Consider the following 13,135-nt stretch of genomic DNA (forward strand, 5'->3'; position numbering starts at 1 on the left):
TACATTTCTGTGGTACATGATCTGCATATTGCATTGTGTGCCCACCACCCACAGTCAAACCATATTCTGTCACCATATATGTGGCCCTCTTTATCCCCCCACCTCTGGTAACCCCCATACTGTTGTCTGTGTCATTGAGTTTCAGTTTTATATCCCACATGAGTGAAATGATACGGCTTTTAGCTTTTCCTGATTTTTTTTTCACTGAGCATAATATTCTCAAGCTTTATCCGTGTTGTTACAAATGGCAGTATTTCATCTTCTCTTATGTCTGAGTAGTATTCCGTTGTATACATGTACCACATTTTCTTTATCCAATCTTCTATCGAAGCACCCTTTGGTTGTCTCCATGTCTTGGCCACCATGCATTAATGCTGCAGTTAACATAGGGATGCATATATCTTTGCAAATAAATATTTTCAAGTTTTTTGAGTAGGTACCCAGGAGAGAGTTGCTGCTTTACATTGTAACTCTACTTAATTTTTTGAGGAACCGCCAGAGTGTTTTCCATAGTGTCTGCACCAGTCTACATTCCCACCAGCAGTCAGTGAGGGTTCCCATTTCTCCACAACCACTCCAACACTTGGGCTATTACTTGTCTTGTTGATAATAGCCATTCTAACGAGTGTGAGGTGGTATCTTGTTTTGATTTATATTTCCCTCATAGCTAATGAAGTTGAACATCTTTTCATATATCTGTTAGCCATTTTATGTTTTCTTGGGAGAGGTGTCTGTTCAGGTCCTCTGCTCATTTTTTAATTGGATTGCTTGTTTGGTGTTGTGTTGTTTGCAAATATCTCCCATTCTGTTTGGTGTTGTGTTGTTTGCAAATATCTCCCATTCCGTTGGTTGCCTTTTTGTTTCCTTGTTGGGTTTTTTTTTTTTTTTTCCTCTACAGAAGCCTTTTAGTTTGATACAGTCCCATTCATTTATTTTTGCCTTTACTTCCCTTGCCTTTGTGGTCAAATTCATAAAATGTTCTCTGTGACCAAGGTCCATAAGTTTAGTACCTATGTACTAAATTTCTTCTGTGTAATTCATTATTTCAGATCTTATATTTAGGTCTTTGATCCATTTTGAATTCATTTTTGTACATGGGGACAAACTGTAATCTAGTTTCATTCTTTTACATGTGGTTTTCCAATTTTCCCAGTACCATTTATTGAAGAAGCTTTCTTTTCTCCATTGTGTGTTTTTGGCTCCTTCATCAAAAAATTATTTGCCCACATATACGAGGTTTTATTTGTGGGCTCTCAATTCTGTTTCTTTGGTCTGTGTGTCTGTTTTTCTGCCAATACCATGCTGTTATGATTATCTTAGCTTTGTAGTATAATTTAAGTCTGATAGTGTAATACCTCTAGCTTTGTTCTTTTTTCTCAGGATCACTTTGACTATTAGGGGTGTGGTTTCATACATACCTGATGATTTCTTTTTCTTTAAAAAAATTACATTGGAATTTTGATGGTGATTGCATTAAATCTGTATATTGATTTGGGTATTATGGCCAAAAGAATATTCTAAAAAGCTGCCATACCAGAAAAAAGAATTAAGGACACGTTGTTAAAGATAAGATAATTCACGTTAGAAATTTCTTCCATTTTTTTTTCTCCTGTTTGATCACAGTTTTGATTTTTTTTTCCTTCTCACTAATTCTTTTTTTTTTTAATTTTTATTGTTATTCAATTACAGTTGTATGCCTTTTCTCCCCATCCCTCCACCCCACCCCAGCTGAACCCACCTCCCTCCCAACAGTTTTGATTTTAAGTATACTACATAGAACTTTTAAAATTTTATGTGCTTTATCTTTCCCAGGTTTTTTCAGATTTTGTTGGTGCTTGGAAGATGCACTAAAAAAAGATAATTATCTAATTAGACAAGTTTAATTTTTTCCAAGAAGGAAAATCATAAGTTGAAAAATATGCTCTGGCTGATTCCAGTTATGTAGGAATACATCTCAAATGTAGACATCAAATGCATTACAATATATGTTGTCTCCGTTACCATACTTTAAATCTTACCTCATTTTTGTTTTCAATTTACTTTTAAATTTTACTTCATTTAAAAGAGAAACAGTGGTATCTCTCTTTACCTTGTTTGTGTAAAATGTTTTTTATTCCATCTTTATATTATAAACACAAAGCTACCTGTAATTTATAAGTTTCATTGCCTTTTAATCCTATTATGAAAAAACACCTTTTTTAAAACTGATTTCTGTATTTGTAAAAGTAATATATACTCATGGTTAAAAAATTTAAAATTCAACAATGCCTAAGGAAAATACAATGAAAAATAAATCTTAATAGTATATCTTAAAGATCATTTTAAAACAACATATATACCTGTACCTGCAAAATATTTAAGTATATTTTATTGATTATACTATTATAGTTGTCCCATTTGTTTTCCTCTCCTTTATCCCCCTCCACCCTGTACCCAGCCTCCCTCTAGCATTCCTTCTATTTAGTTCACGTACATGGGTCTTACATATAAGTTCTTTAGCTTCTCCATTTCCTATACTATTTAACCTCCCCCTGTCTATTTTGTATCTACCAATTATGCTTCTTATTCCCTGTACCTTTTCTCCCATTTGCCCCCTTCCCTCTCCCCGCTGATAACCCACCACGTGATCTCCATTTCTGTGACTCTTTTCCTGTTGTAGTTGTTTGCTTAGTTTGTTGTTGTTTCTTTAGGTTCAGTTGAAGATAATTGTGAGTTTGTTATCTTTTAACTATTCATAGTTTTTGATCTTCTATTTCTTAGATAAGTCTTTTTAACATTTCATATAATGGCTTGGTGGTGATGAACTCCTTTAACTTTACCTTATCTGGGAAGCACTTTATCTGCCCTTCCATTCTAAATGGAAGCTTTGCTGGATAGAGTCATCTTGGATGTAGGTCCCTGTCTTTCATGACTTTGAATACTTCTTTCTAGCCCCTTCTTGTCTGCAAGGTTTCTTTTGAGAAATCTAGCTGATAGTCTTATGGGAACTCCTTTGTAGGTAACTTTCTCTTTATCTCTTGTTGCTTTTAAGATTCTCTCCTTATCTTTAATCTTGGGGGGTAATGTAATTATGATGTGTCTTGGTGTGTGCTTCCTTGGGTCCAACTTCTTGGGATTCTCTGAGCTTCCTGGACTTGCAAGTCTATTTCTTTCACCAGATTGGGGAAGTTTTCCTTCATTATTTTTTCAGAGAAGTTTTCAATTTCTTGCTATTCCTCTTCTCCTTCTGGCACCCCTATGATTTAGGTGTTGGAATGTTTAAAGTTGTCCCAGAGGTTCTCAAGCCTCTCCTCATTTTTTTTGAATTCTTGTTTCTTTATTCTGTTCTGGTTGAATTTTTTTTTTTTTAAGATTTTATTTATTTCATATTAAAGAGAGAGGAAGGGAAGGAGAAAGAGAGGGAGAGAAACATCAATGTGTTTGAGAAACATCAGTTGGTTGCCTCTCACATGCCCCCAACTGGGGACCTGGCCCACAACCCAGGCATGTGCCCTGACTGGGAATCAAACCGGCAACCTTTCTGTTCATGGCTAGCACTCAATCCACTAAGGCACACCAGCTAGGGCTGGATGTTTATTTTTTCCTTTTGTTCCAAATCGTTGGTTTGATTCCCAGTTTTCTTCCCTTCACTGTTGGTTCCCTGTATATTCTCCTTTATTTCACTTGTGTAGCCTCACTTCTTCCTTTGTTTTGTGGCCTTACTCAACCATTTCTGTGAGCATCTTGTTTACCAGTGTTTTGAACTCTGCATTTGATAGGTTGGCTGTCTTCTTGTCATTTAGTTCATTTTTCTGGAGGTTTGAACTGTTCTTTTATTTGGGCCATACTTCTTTGTCTTGGCATACCTGTTATATTTTAAGGGGGGAAGCCTTAGGTGTTTGCCAGGGCGGAGCAACCCACTTTGCCACATTGTTGTGCTATATTGAGGGAGGGGTCAGAGAGGGAACATTGCTGCTTGCTCGGCCCTCAGCTGGCTTTTAGTCACTTCCCTTGCTACCCACAAGTGAATTGGGCCCTTCTGTTGCTGATTCCCAACATGGGTGAGTTTGTGTACGTTCTAGGATCCCGTGAGCCCCTCCAGGGCACTCTTCTGTGAAACTGGGAGTTTCTCCCACTACTGCAACCCCCAGAGGTTTTGAGGCTTTGGTTTCCCACAGTGGAACCCTGGGTTGTGCATTTTGTCTTGCTCCCCAGTTGTTTCTCTGGGTTTATCTGCACACGAATGTGGGACCACCCAGTCTAGCAGCCTCTGCCTTGCTGTATGTCCTCCCTGCCCCATCTTCCCATCTCCATTCCTCCTACTAGTCTGGTTGAATGTTTCTTCTTTAACTCCATGGTTTTCAGACATTCGTACAATTTGATTTTCTGGCAGTTCTGGGTTTTTTTTTTTAATTGGTTGTTATCCTTCTTTTGGTTGTGCAAGCAAGTAAATTGTATCCTCCTATTCCTCCCTCTTGGTCAAAGGCCTTGAAAAATATTTTTGTATGTATATTACATAGATAAGAATTTTATATGACCAGTTCCTTATACATAGGCCTTTAGATTGTTTATAGCCTTTCATGATTGTAAACAATATTGGAAAGAATAGTAGGACCATCTCTGTTTACATGTGTGAGTATACCTGTAAGATTGTTACAGAACCCTGCCAGTGCTGTTATGGAACAGCTGTGGGGTTCAGTTGCTGACTACCAAGAAGAATGACTCCTAATACAAGACTTTGGTGAAAAAGGAAAGGGTTGTTTATTTAAAGGTTATACATATTTAGAATAATAGTGGATTTCTGCTGTTAAGACCCACTCCCTTTAAATCAACCCCAAAACACAGTCCTCCTCCCTTTGCCAAGCCAGGCCATTTCCAGAATACACCAGTCAGAGGTACTGTCTTTCAGAAAAGCAGGAGTCTGAAGATCAGCATTCCTGGTCACATTTCAGCTCCAAGCATCCCTCACAGATCTGGGTGGCTAGGCAAGTCCCTGCAGCTCCCTCAGCTCTGCCCCCATCTTATCCAGGCAGGCCATCGTGGCTCTCTCCCTGACTCCCAGTAGACCTCTCCTACCCTCAACTGCGTGGCTTCTCTTCTTTCAGCCTGCCATTATTTAAATGCTGTGCCTGGAATTTCATGTGTGACGTCATATCTGGCCCCTCCTATAATGTATTAGTGTCCACCATTTTTGCCAGTTCCCCCGTATCTTTTACCTTCTTGTGGCTGCCATCTTTAGCCAGGGCAAGAATTCCAAGTGACACACACGGACATCCAGGGTGGGCATCTGTCCCCTGCCTCTCATGCAGGCATTGTGTGAGCCCCCCAGCTATGTCATGAGTCCCTGAGCGTTCACAGTTACGTACAGAATTTGCCCTGGTTGGCAACCCTCTTCGCTTCAGGAAGGCATGGCTATTAACTAACAGTTGTTATGCATTGTGTCCTAAACATGGTATCATTCACTCCTCCCTTCCCCCAATTAAGGATTGTGGGGGATACGCTCTGTACCCTGTTACAAGATAACTGATCAAAGTGGAATTTCTGGTTAGAGGGCATTTGAAATGTGATGCTGTCAAATTGATTCTAAAAAGACTGACATAATGTAATCTTAATACCACCAAGAAACAAGGAGGACCCTTTTGGCCATACCATGATCAGTACTGCTAGTCAAAGTATTTTAACAAACTTTTTGGTTATTGTCATAATGGCAGTAAAAGTAGTAACTCCTTATGGTTTGCCCATTTTTCATACAGGTTGTAGGTCTTTCGCTCATTAGTTTATAAGAGGTCTTTGCATATTAAGGAAATGTATCTTTAGTCAGCGGATTTGAAATGTCTTTTTTTTATTTATAGCAAATTCTCATCTGTACTTGGGTATATTTCTGGACTTTGTATTCTGTTCCCTTGATCCTGCTTATTTGCTGTACCTTTATCAATTTTAAACACTGTAATATATAAACAATGTATGGCATGACTCCAGATTCTCACATTGCTCTTTCTAGAATTTTCCTGGCAGGTTCTTACATTTATATCTTAGTGTTACCTGTACTGGAAGAAGTCCTATAGTTGTTTTTAATAATACTCTCTCTACATTAACAGTTCAGAAAGAAATGGCCTCTTGAAATTTTTATTCTTCCACTTTAAGAATATGTTTGGGTTATTCAAATCACCTTCCATATCCAGTAGTGTTTTACAGTTTTCTCTGTACAAGATACTTGCATTTCTTATGAAATTTATTCCTAGGTGTTTTTTTGTTCCCATTAGAAAACATACTGTTTATTTTTTCCAATACATTTTCTAATTTGGTTATTCACATATAGGAAAGCTACTGGTTTTTATTAAGTTTTCAGTTGGCAACCTTATTAAACTCTTACTGGTTCTAAAAAATTTTCTAGTTGATTGTCTTAGCTTTGCATCTCATCTTCAAATTATGATTACTTTGCCACTTTTCTAATTGTTATTGCTTTCTCATTGAATTTTCATTCTGTCAGAACAATGATAAGTAATAAAGGTGAAATATCATACTTACCTTATCATAATGCCCCAACACATACTAACTGGTAGAGTTCAGTGTGTGATACCCTAGTGTAAGCTTTTGGCCTGTCTTCTGGTCTCAACAGTAAATGTGAAATTATGAGGTAAGAATTTTAAGCCTGCATTTCTCTTACAATATGGTACCAGATTTTTCAGTATAAACTAAGAATACCAATAATGTACACATCAACCACTGTTTTGGGTATCTAGGATTTTAAATGTATATTGAAATTAAGATTTTTTTTTTAGGAATATGAAGCCATCTACCTAGCAAAATTAACAATACAGATGATGTCACCACTCCAGATAGAAAGGTCATTATCTGTTCATTCTGGTACCACAGGTAAGGATTTTTTCATTTTTGAGAAGGTTGTGGGAGGAAAGATGATAGTACGAAAGACAGAAAAGAAGCCTATTTTGCTTGTTACAAGTTACTCTGAACAATTTAAATTGTTTAGAAAACTTTGAATAGACTATTGAATTAAAATAATTTCAAATTTTGATTTTATAATGAATAAATGTATATTATCTGCTGTGTGCATACCACTACCAAGTTAATCAGTGTATGCTGGTTGGAAGACCAGATTTCTACTTGGTTTAGTTTTAAGTCTCTAAGTAGTATAACTGTGTTGCTACTTAGACTAAAATAGCAAAGGAGTACGGAAAAGGGGTGATCTTTTTAAGAATAAATGGTGGTTAATAAATGAAAGTATGTTTCAAGTTGGAGTGACTAGTGTCAGCTAACCTCAGTTTTTCTCTCTTGCCAGAGATATTTCCATCTTTCTCCCTTCCCTATTTCAGAGCCCCCTCCCCCATTTTCAAAATTAATAATTGAAGCACACTCACAAAACCTTTTTTAACTGTTACAACACTTCCTTCTCCAAGATCTTGTTACCCTTGTTTGCTCTGCTCTTTTGACTCTGCTAGAGCACTCACAGAATTCATTTCATTCTTATTGGAAACAACCACCTTATACAATAGGAAGGACAGTTTATGTACCTACATTGTGTTGGGCTTGAAAATCGAGCGCAGGTGACCTGAACAAGTCCAGCACTCTCTTCACTGTATTGCAGCCTGTGATGATGACATTATAAATTCACCCCTCAGGTGCAACTTCCTAGTTGTCATTAACTTTTTTCTTAAATTTTATTTATTGATTTTTAGACGGGGATAAACCATTGATTTGTTGTTCCACTTATTTACGCTTTCATTGGTTGATTTTGTATGTGTCCTGACCCGGGACCAAACCCACAGTCTTGACATAATGGGGACAGCGCTCTAAACAAGTGAGCTACCCGGCCGGCCAAGGCTGTTAACTCTTCTTTCTCTTGCCACTTCCATCTTGTTCTTTCCAAATCTGCTAGGGTCTGTTCCCTCAGTGCCTCTAAAGTTCATTCCCTCTTCTATAGTACCCTTAGTCTCAGTTTAGTTCAGTACCATTTTGGCCTCCTGTCCAAACTCTTTTTTATTTGGTCTGAACTGAACATTGTGGCCAGAATTATTTTCACTAAAGGTAGTTTTAACTGTGATGTTTTTCCTGTACGAAAGCCTTCGTTGGATTAATTCCTACAGAGGAAAAACACAGGTAGTGTCATAGGTACTAATCAAAGGCTCTTCTGATCTTTTCTGGTATCCCTCACTGTTCCTCTTTATATGTGCACTCCACGATGGTTTTGTGTCTTTTTATTTCCAAGAAAGCATCACATTCAGTCTATTTTAACATAGTTCAGGTGTCATCTCCTTCAGAGGACACAATGATTAACTCACTCTTCCTCCAATACTATCATGCAAAACTCCTTTATCTGTACCCCTCACTTTCTGTCTTGCATTAGTTATTTTTATCCTGCCTCCCTTAGTAGGAAGCAAGTGTAGCACCTCATCTGAAACTGTTACAGTAGTGGTATTTAGCCCTTTACGGCTAGCATATTCATCTTTTATCTCATTGTCTTAATTTATATTTCTATCCTTGTTTGATTATAGTGAGACATTAGTTTCATGTTGGAATCTGCCCTCTTGAATTAACATTATTACTATGATTTAGCACAACCATTAGAGTGTGTGTTTATGGCCATGCCATTGTTAGGCATGTAATAGAGCATCCTGCTTTACCAGTTACTGTTCCTTGAAGTTTTCCTCCATTGAGATTCAGATTATTTGGTTACATCTTTTGGGCATGTAGGGACAGCTTTGACTGTATGTGGGAAATTTGTGTACTAGCAGACTCTGACGTGAAAAGTAGCTTAAAGAAAATCTCTTCTTTATCTGTTGCATGCCATCCTTTTTCCCAACTCTAGTCTTGTTGGTTATAAAAAACACACCTTCAGTGGAAAAATATTTTCAGCAGCATCTACAAAAGCAAAGATAATTATATCTACAAAATAAAGTCATAGACATAAAATTAATTTCCTAATTTTATAAGTCACATGATTATGGTGCCTGAAAAATATGTTTTGATAACCACTTATTTATGTACCATTATCTCTAAAACTTCTATTTTCAAAGTATTTAAAAAATTTATGTTTATCATTTACAATACCTAAGACAATCTTAATTCTCAAGAGGGAAATATATCCTGTTAGGAAGTTACAAAGTTACTTAGGTAATTCATAACAAGAGAATTTACCAAAGTGTGCTGAGAGTTCAGTCATGGAAGTTTCTTAGTACATATACATGGCAACACTTCATTAAAAATGAAACTTTTATTAGGTGTAACATTCTAATAAATGAACTCATTTAAGTTCCCATTATGTTATGTTCTTGCAAAAATTTTAGGCAGTTTGAAGAGAACACATGAAGAAGATGATGATTTTGGAAGCATGCAAGTTGCGACTGCACAGAATGGCTGAATCAAGAGCAATGTTATAGAAGATGTGAATTCCTTTTTGGGAAGGAAAAAACACTAGAGACAATAATGTAAAATGGTAAAAACACAAGTAGTTTCTTTTCAATTGTATGTTGCTTCCAGATGTGTTTCTTTACAATCTGTTAAGCAACATTTTAAGATGTTGGATTTCTGCAATAGATGGCACTGATGGTTTCACTCCTTTTCTCTTTTTTTTTTTTTTAACACTTTACAATTCATTATAAACAAAGAATTTTGGACTTGCAAAGAGGTATTATTGCAATAATGCACTTTTCATACTTGAAATTTATTTGTATGATATAGTTATTACTTTAAACAAAATGCAAGTTAGGGGGATTTGTTTATAAATCTGGGTAATTTATAACAAAAGAATTTCCTAAAGTTTGCTAAAAATTCATTGTGTTCTATATATTACATTAAAAAAATAATTTTACAGTTCAATTTTATGATGGAGCCTCTTACAGAAACATTAAGAAATGCAGGAATCTTGCACATTTCTTTCTTAGTATAATTAAATAACTTAATCTTCTTTTTTAAAAAAACTTATTACTAATCTTTGAATCATGACATTAGCCAACCAACTACTTAAAGATGATCCAAGTATTGCTTCCTTTCCTATTACCTTCCTAATTTGTTTAGTCTATAGAAAAAGTTTAATGAACAAAAGATGCTTTTTGCATTTCTCAAAAGCCAAATGTTTGTTTTTTTTAGAGTTGCTTAGCTCGTTTTTCTTTGTCCAAAATGGTTCTAAATAGAATAAACCAATGTAGCAGTATTTTTTTTAAATGAAGCCCAAAAAAGAAAAGTGCCTTGCATCATTAAAACTAAAAATAAATCCTCATGACCTCTAAATTAGTATGTAGAACAATGAAAAATTTCAACATTATTCTGTAATTTTTTTAAACCGTAAATTTAACTGAAAGTCTGAGGCTTGAAGAAATCTCAGTAAATGATTTGGAAATATTTACTCCTTCTTTTTATGTTGTCTTAATGATTCTTTGAGGTTGTTCTGGCTCAAACAGAAGCTTTTCTTTGAAGATTCATTTATTGGGGAAATTGATTTGTGGGAGACTTTAGTATATTTTAAATTAGTGTTTTAATCAGTTCTTTACATTGAGTTAATCCAAAGTCATTTTATGGATCCTGTTTTTCCCTATTTTTATTTATATATTGTTCTAAGAAAAACATTTTTGCTATTTTAAGTGTGTTGTGAGGGAGGAGAGGAGTGTTTTAACTTTTTATAGTTGATAATTTAGGTTAGCACAAACAAAATACCTTTCTATCTCACTTTTCTCAGTCCTCTCTTGAGGTGCTTTATTTTCATCTGTTCCCTTGGTACCAATAGGTACTATGCAAGGTAACATTATACCAAGTTACTTGCTTGGCTTTCCTCCCTAAAATGTAATACATACGGTAAAAGCTTCTTTTATCCAGCATAGCAGGATAGTAGAAATGAATTAAAGTTGCTTTGTTAATTAAGAGTTAATTCCTGTTGACCCAGGTGGTATTCCTCTTCTCATTTCCCTTCCCTTTCTCTATTTTACCACCCTGAAAACAGCATACTGTTAATTCCATTGTGGTCTTGTATTCTGCTGTGTGATTAACTCATTTGGTGTGGTAGAGTCAAGATGTGCATTGAGTGTTCAGAAATTCCGGTTGGTAAAGTGCCAGGTAACACAGCTTTCCTGTAAATAGAGCACTATTGGATAAGTCAGCAAAGATCTCTCTTGTAATCTATGATATATGATGCTTCATTCAGCAGAAACTCTGCTCAAAAGAATCTTCATAGTAGTACATTTAGGTTTTAAAAATTAGGTAAAGATTTTTAAAATTAGTTTCTTAAGTACATAACTATCTAGTAGTTGGGCCAAGAAATACACATTTGGTTGTTTTAATTTATAATTAACTGGTAATTTTCCACTTTTCCTAACCACTGTAATTTTTACATTGTCACTAAAGTGCCTGCCCAGCACTGTACATTGAAGACCATCTCTCACAAATACTAGGAGAAGGGACTGTCATGTGGACAAAACATGATGTTTATTCTTCCTTCCATGTAAGAACATTGCAAATGTGTTTTGTCTTGGATCCGTTCTTCCACATGATGTTCAACTAGTTCTTCCTGTTTTTCCAGTTGGTTCCATTTCTGTAATTCCTTTATTTCCACTGATGTTTTGTGATAGTTAAGGTACATTTAGCCAATCATGATTTATTTTCTAGAATATTTGAATAATGAATAAGTGATGTAGTACCAAATTTTAAACATTAAATATGTAATCTGGGCACAGAATTTAAAGTGACCCTAATTGCATTAAAACATAGGACAACTATTTTATTGTCCATTTGAAAGTGTGAAGCTTAAATATTGAAAATATTCAAACTGGAATGGCAGTCGTACCTTCTAATTTCAGTTAATTGGTTCATATTTTTTTATCTAGTAGATGTTTAAATAGCAGTTACTTTTGTTTATTTCTATCTACTTCATGGTGGAAATGTTAAATTGTTATAGTTCTTGCTATGAACTCTCAACTACTTAACTTTTAGAGCAGAATATATGTTTTGGGGGGATTTTGTGCTTCACCTGAATTTAGAGTAATGTTCACAAAATGTTAAGCATGTCCTTTTTAGAAAATACAGGGTTTCTAATTGTCTTATTACCATGGTAATTCAAGTAAATTAGAAGTATTTAACTGCATTCTTGAATTATAAAGTTGGGATGTGTATATATGCATATATACATATATCAGGATCTTAACTTGATGTAAAGTAAATGAGCAGTTACCTGGTAGACTTTCTTTTTTTAATAACTGGCTTAGCCCACACTTCCACAACAAAGCTTCACTTTAGTATTTACTTTATTGTTGTCCATTCAACAATGCTCCAAAAAAGGAAATGTTAAGAAATAGCTGAGAATTACTAAAAGATTTTATTTTATTTTTTGGTTAAAAAATATGTTTCTAGGTCTTTGAATGCTGGATTTTTTTTTTTTTTTTTTTTTTTTTTGGTCTTACCCATCCATGGCAGCTAAAAAAAAATCACTCAAAATATTCAGGTTTACATGTTAGCTCTCTTTTTAGGGAGTTGCCATACCTCACAGTTCAAAGTGTATTCTATAGATCAGTAACATTATACTGACATGTAATTGCAATTTACTATGCAGCAAAAATTCAAGAAAAATAACTTACAGTGTCTACTTACTTTTGTATAGGCAACTGATTACGTTACTCTGCTTTCAACATTTGTACTTAGATAAAATGCTTATGTATGTATAGGAATGTCACAGTGCGAGATGCTGCTAGCCCAGACACAAAGTATTAAAATTATTTTGTGAAGATTGGTGGTTGTATTAAAGCTGTTGTGCCATTATACCTCAAAATGATTGAAAAGCTTGTTTATACTGCTTATGCCTCAGAACTTCATTACTTAACATTGTTGGCTTCTGGGTACAAGTAATTTAATTGTATTCCCACAGATTAAGAAGGATAAACGAACAGTGGAAATTGATAAGCACCTGAGTATCTTCCAAACATTATGGTCACACATACACACAAAATATGGTCAGTAGTCCACACAAGGCCCAAATATTAGCTCAAATATAATTTTAGAGATTAGTTGATCAAGAGTTGGAAGTAAAGAATTTCGTGCCTGAAGGAAATGGGAGGTAACCTGTTACCTCGTTAGCCCACCTGCATACTATTATTCTTCATCAGATCAAAGATGCCATTACTACACCATTATTTTAGATACCACTAAAAGGCAA

At 35.3% G+C, this 13,135-nt stretch overlaps 1 protein-coding gene across 2 annotated transcripts in view; it reads left to right on the forward strand.

Moving 5' to 3' along the window:
- STYX (serine/threonine/tyrosine interacting protein) overlaps positions 1 to 12,775 on the forward strand; it is a 36,181-nt gene extending 23,406 nt beyond the window's left edge. For both annotated transcript variants that reach the window (XM_045201374.2, XM_024567414.3), the window contains 2 exons: positions 6,762 to 6,855; positions 9,285 to 12,775. In XM_045201374.2, coding sequence (XP_045057309.1) covers positions 6,762 to 6,855; positions 9,285 to 9,358 — 168 coding nt within the window. In that variant the 3' untranslated portion in view covers positions 9,359 to 12,775. The remainder of the gene's footprint in view (positions 1 to 6,761; positions 6,856 to 9,284) is intronic.
- Positions 12,776 to 13,135: the final 360 nt, after the last annotated feature.

Source organism: Desmodus rotundus, chromosome 7, assembly GCF_022682495.2.
Source record: "Desmodus rotundus isolate HL8 chromosome 7, HLdesRot8A.1, whole genome shotgun sequence".
NCBI classification, from domain to species: Eukaryota; Metazoa; Chordata; class Mammalia; order Chiroptera; family Phyllostomidae; genus Desmodus; species Desmodus rotundus.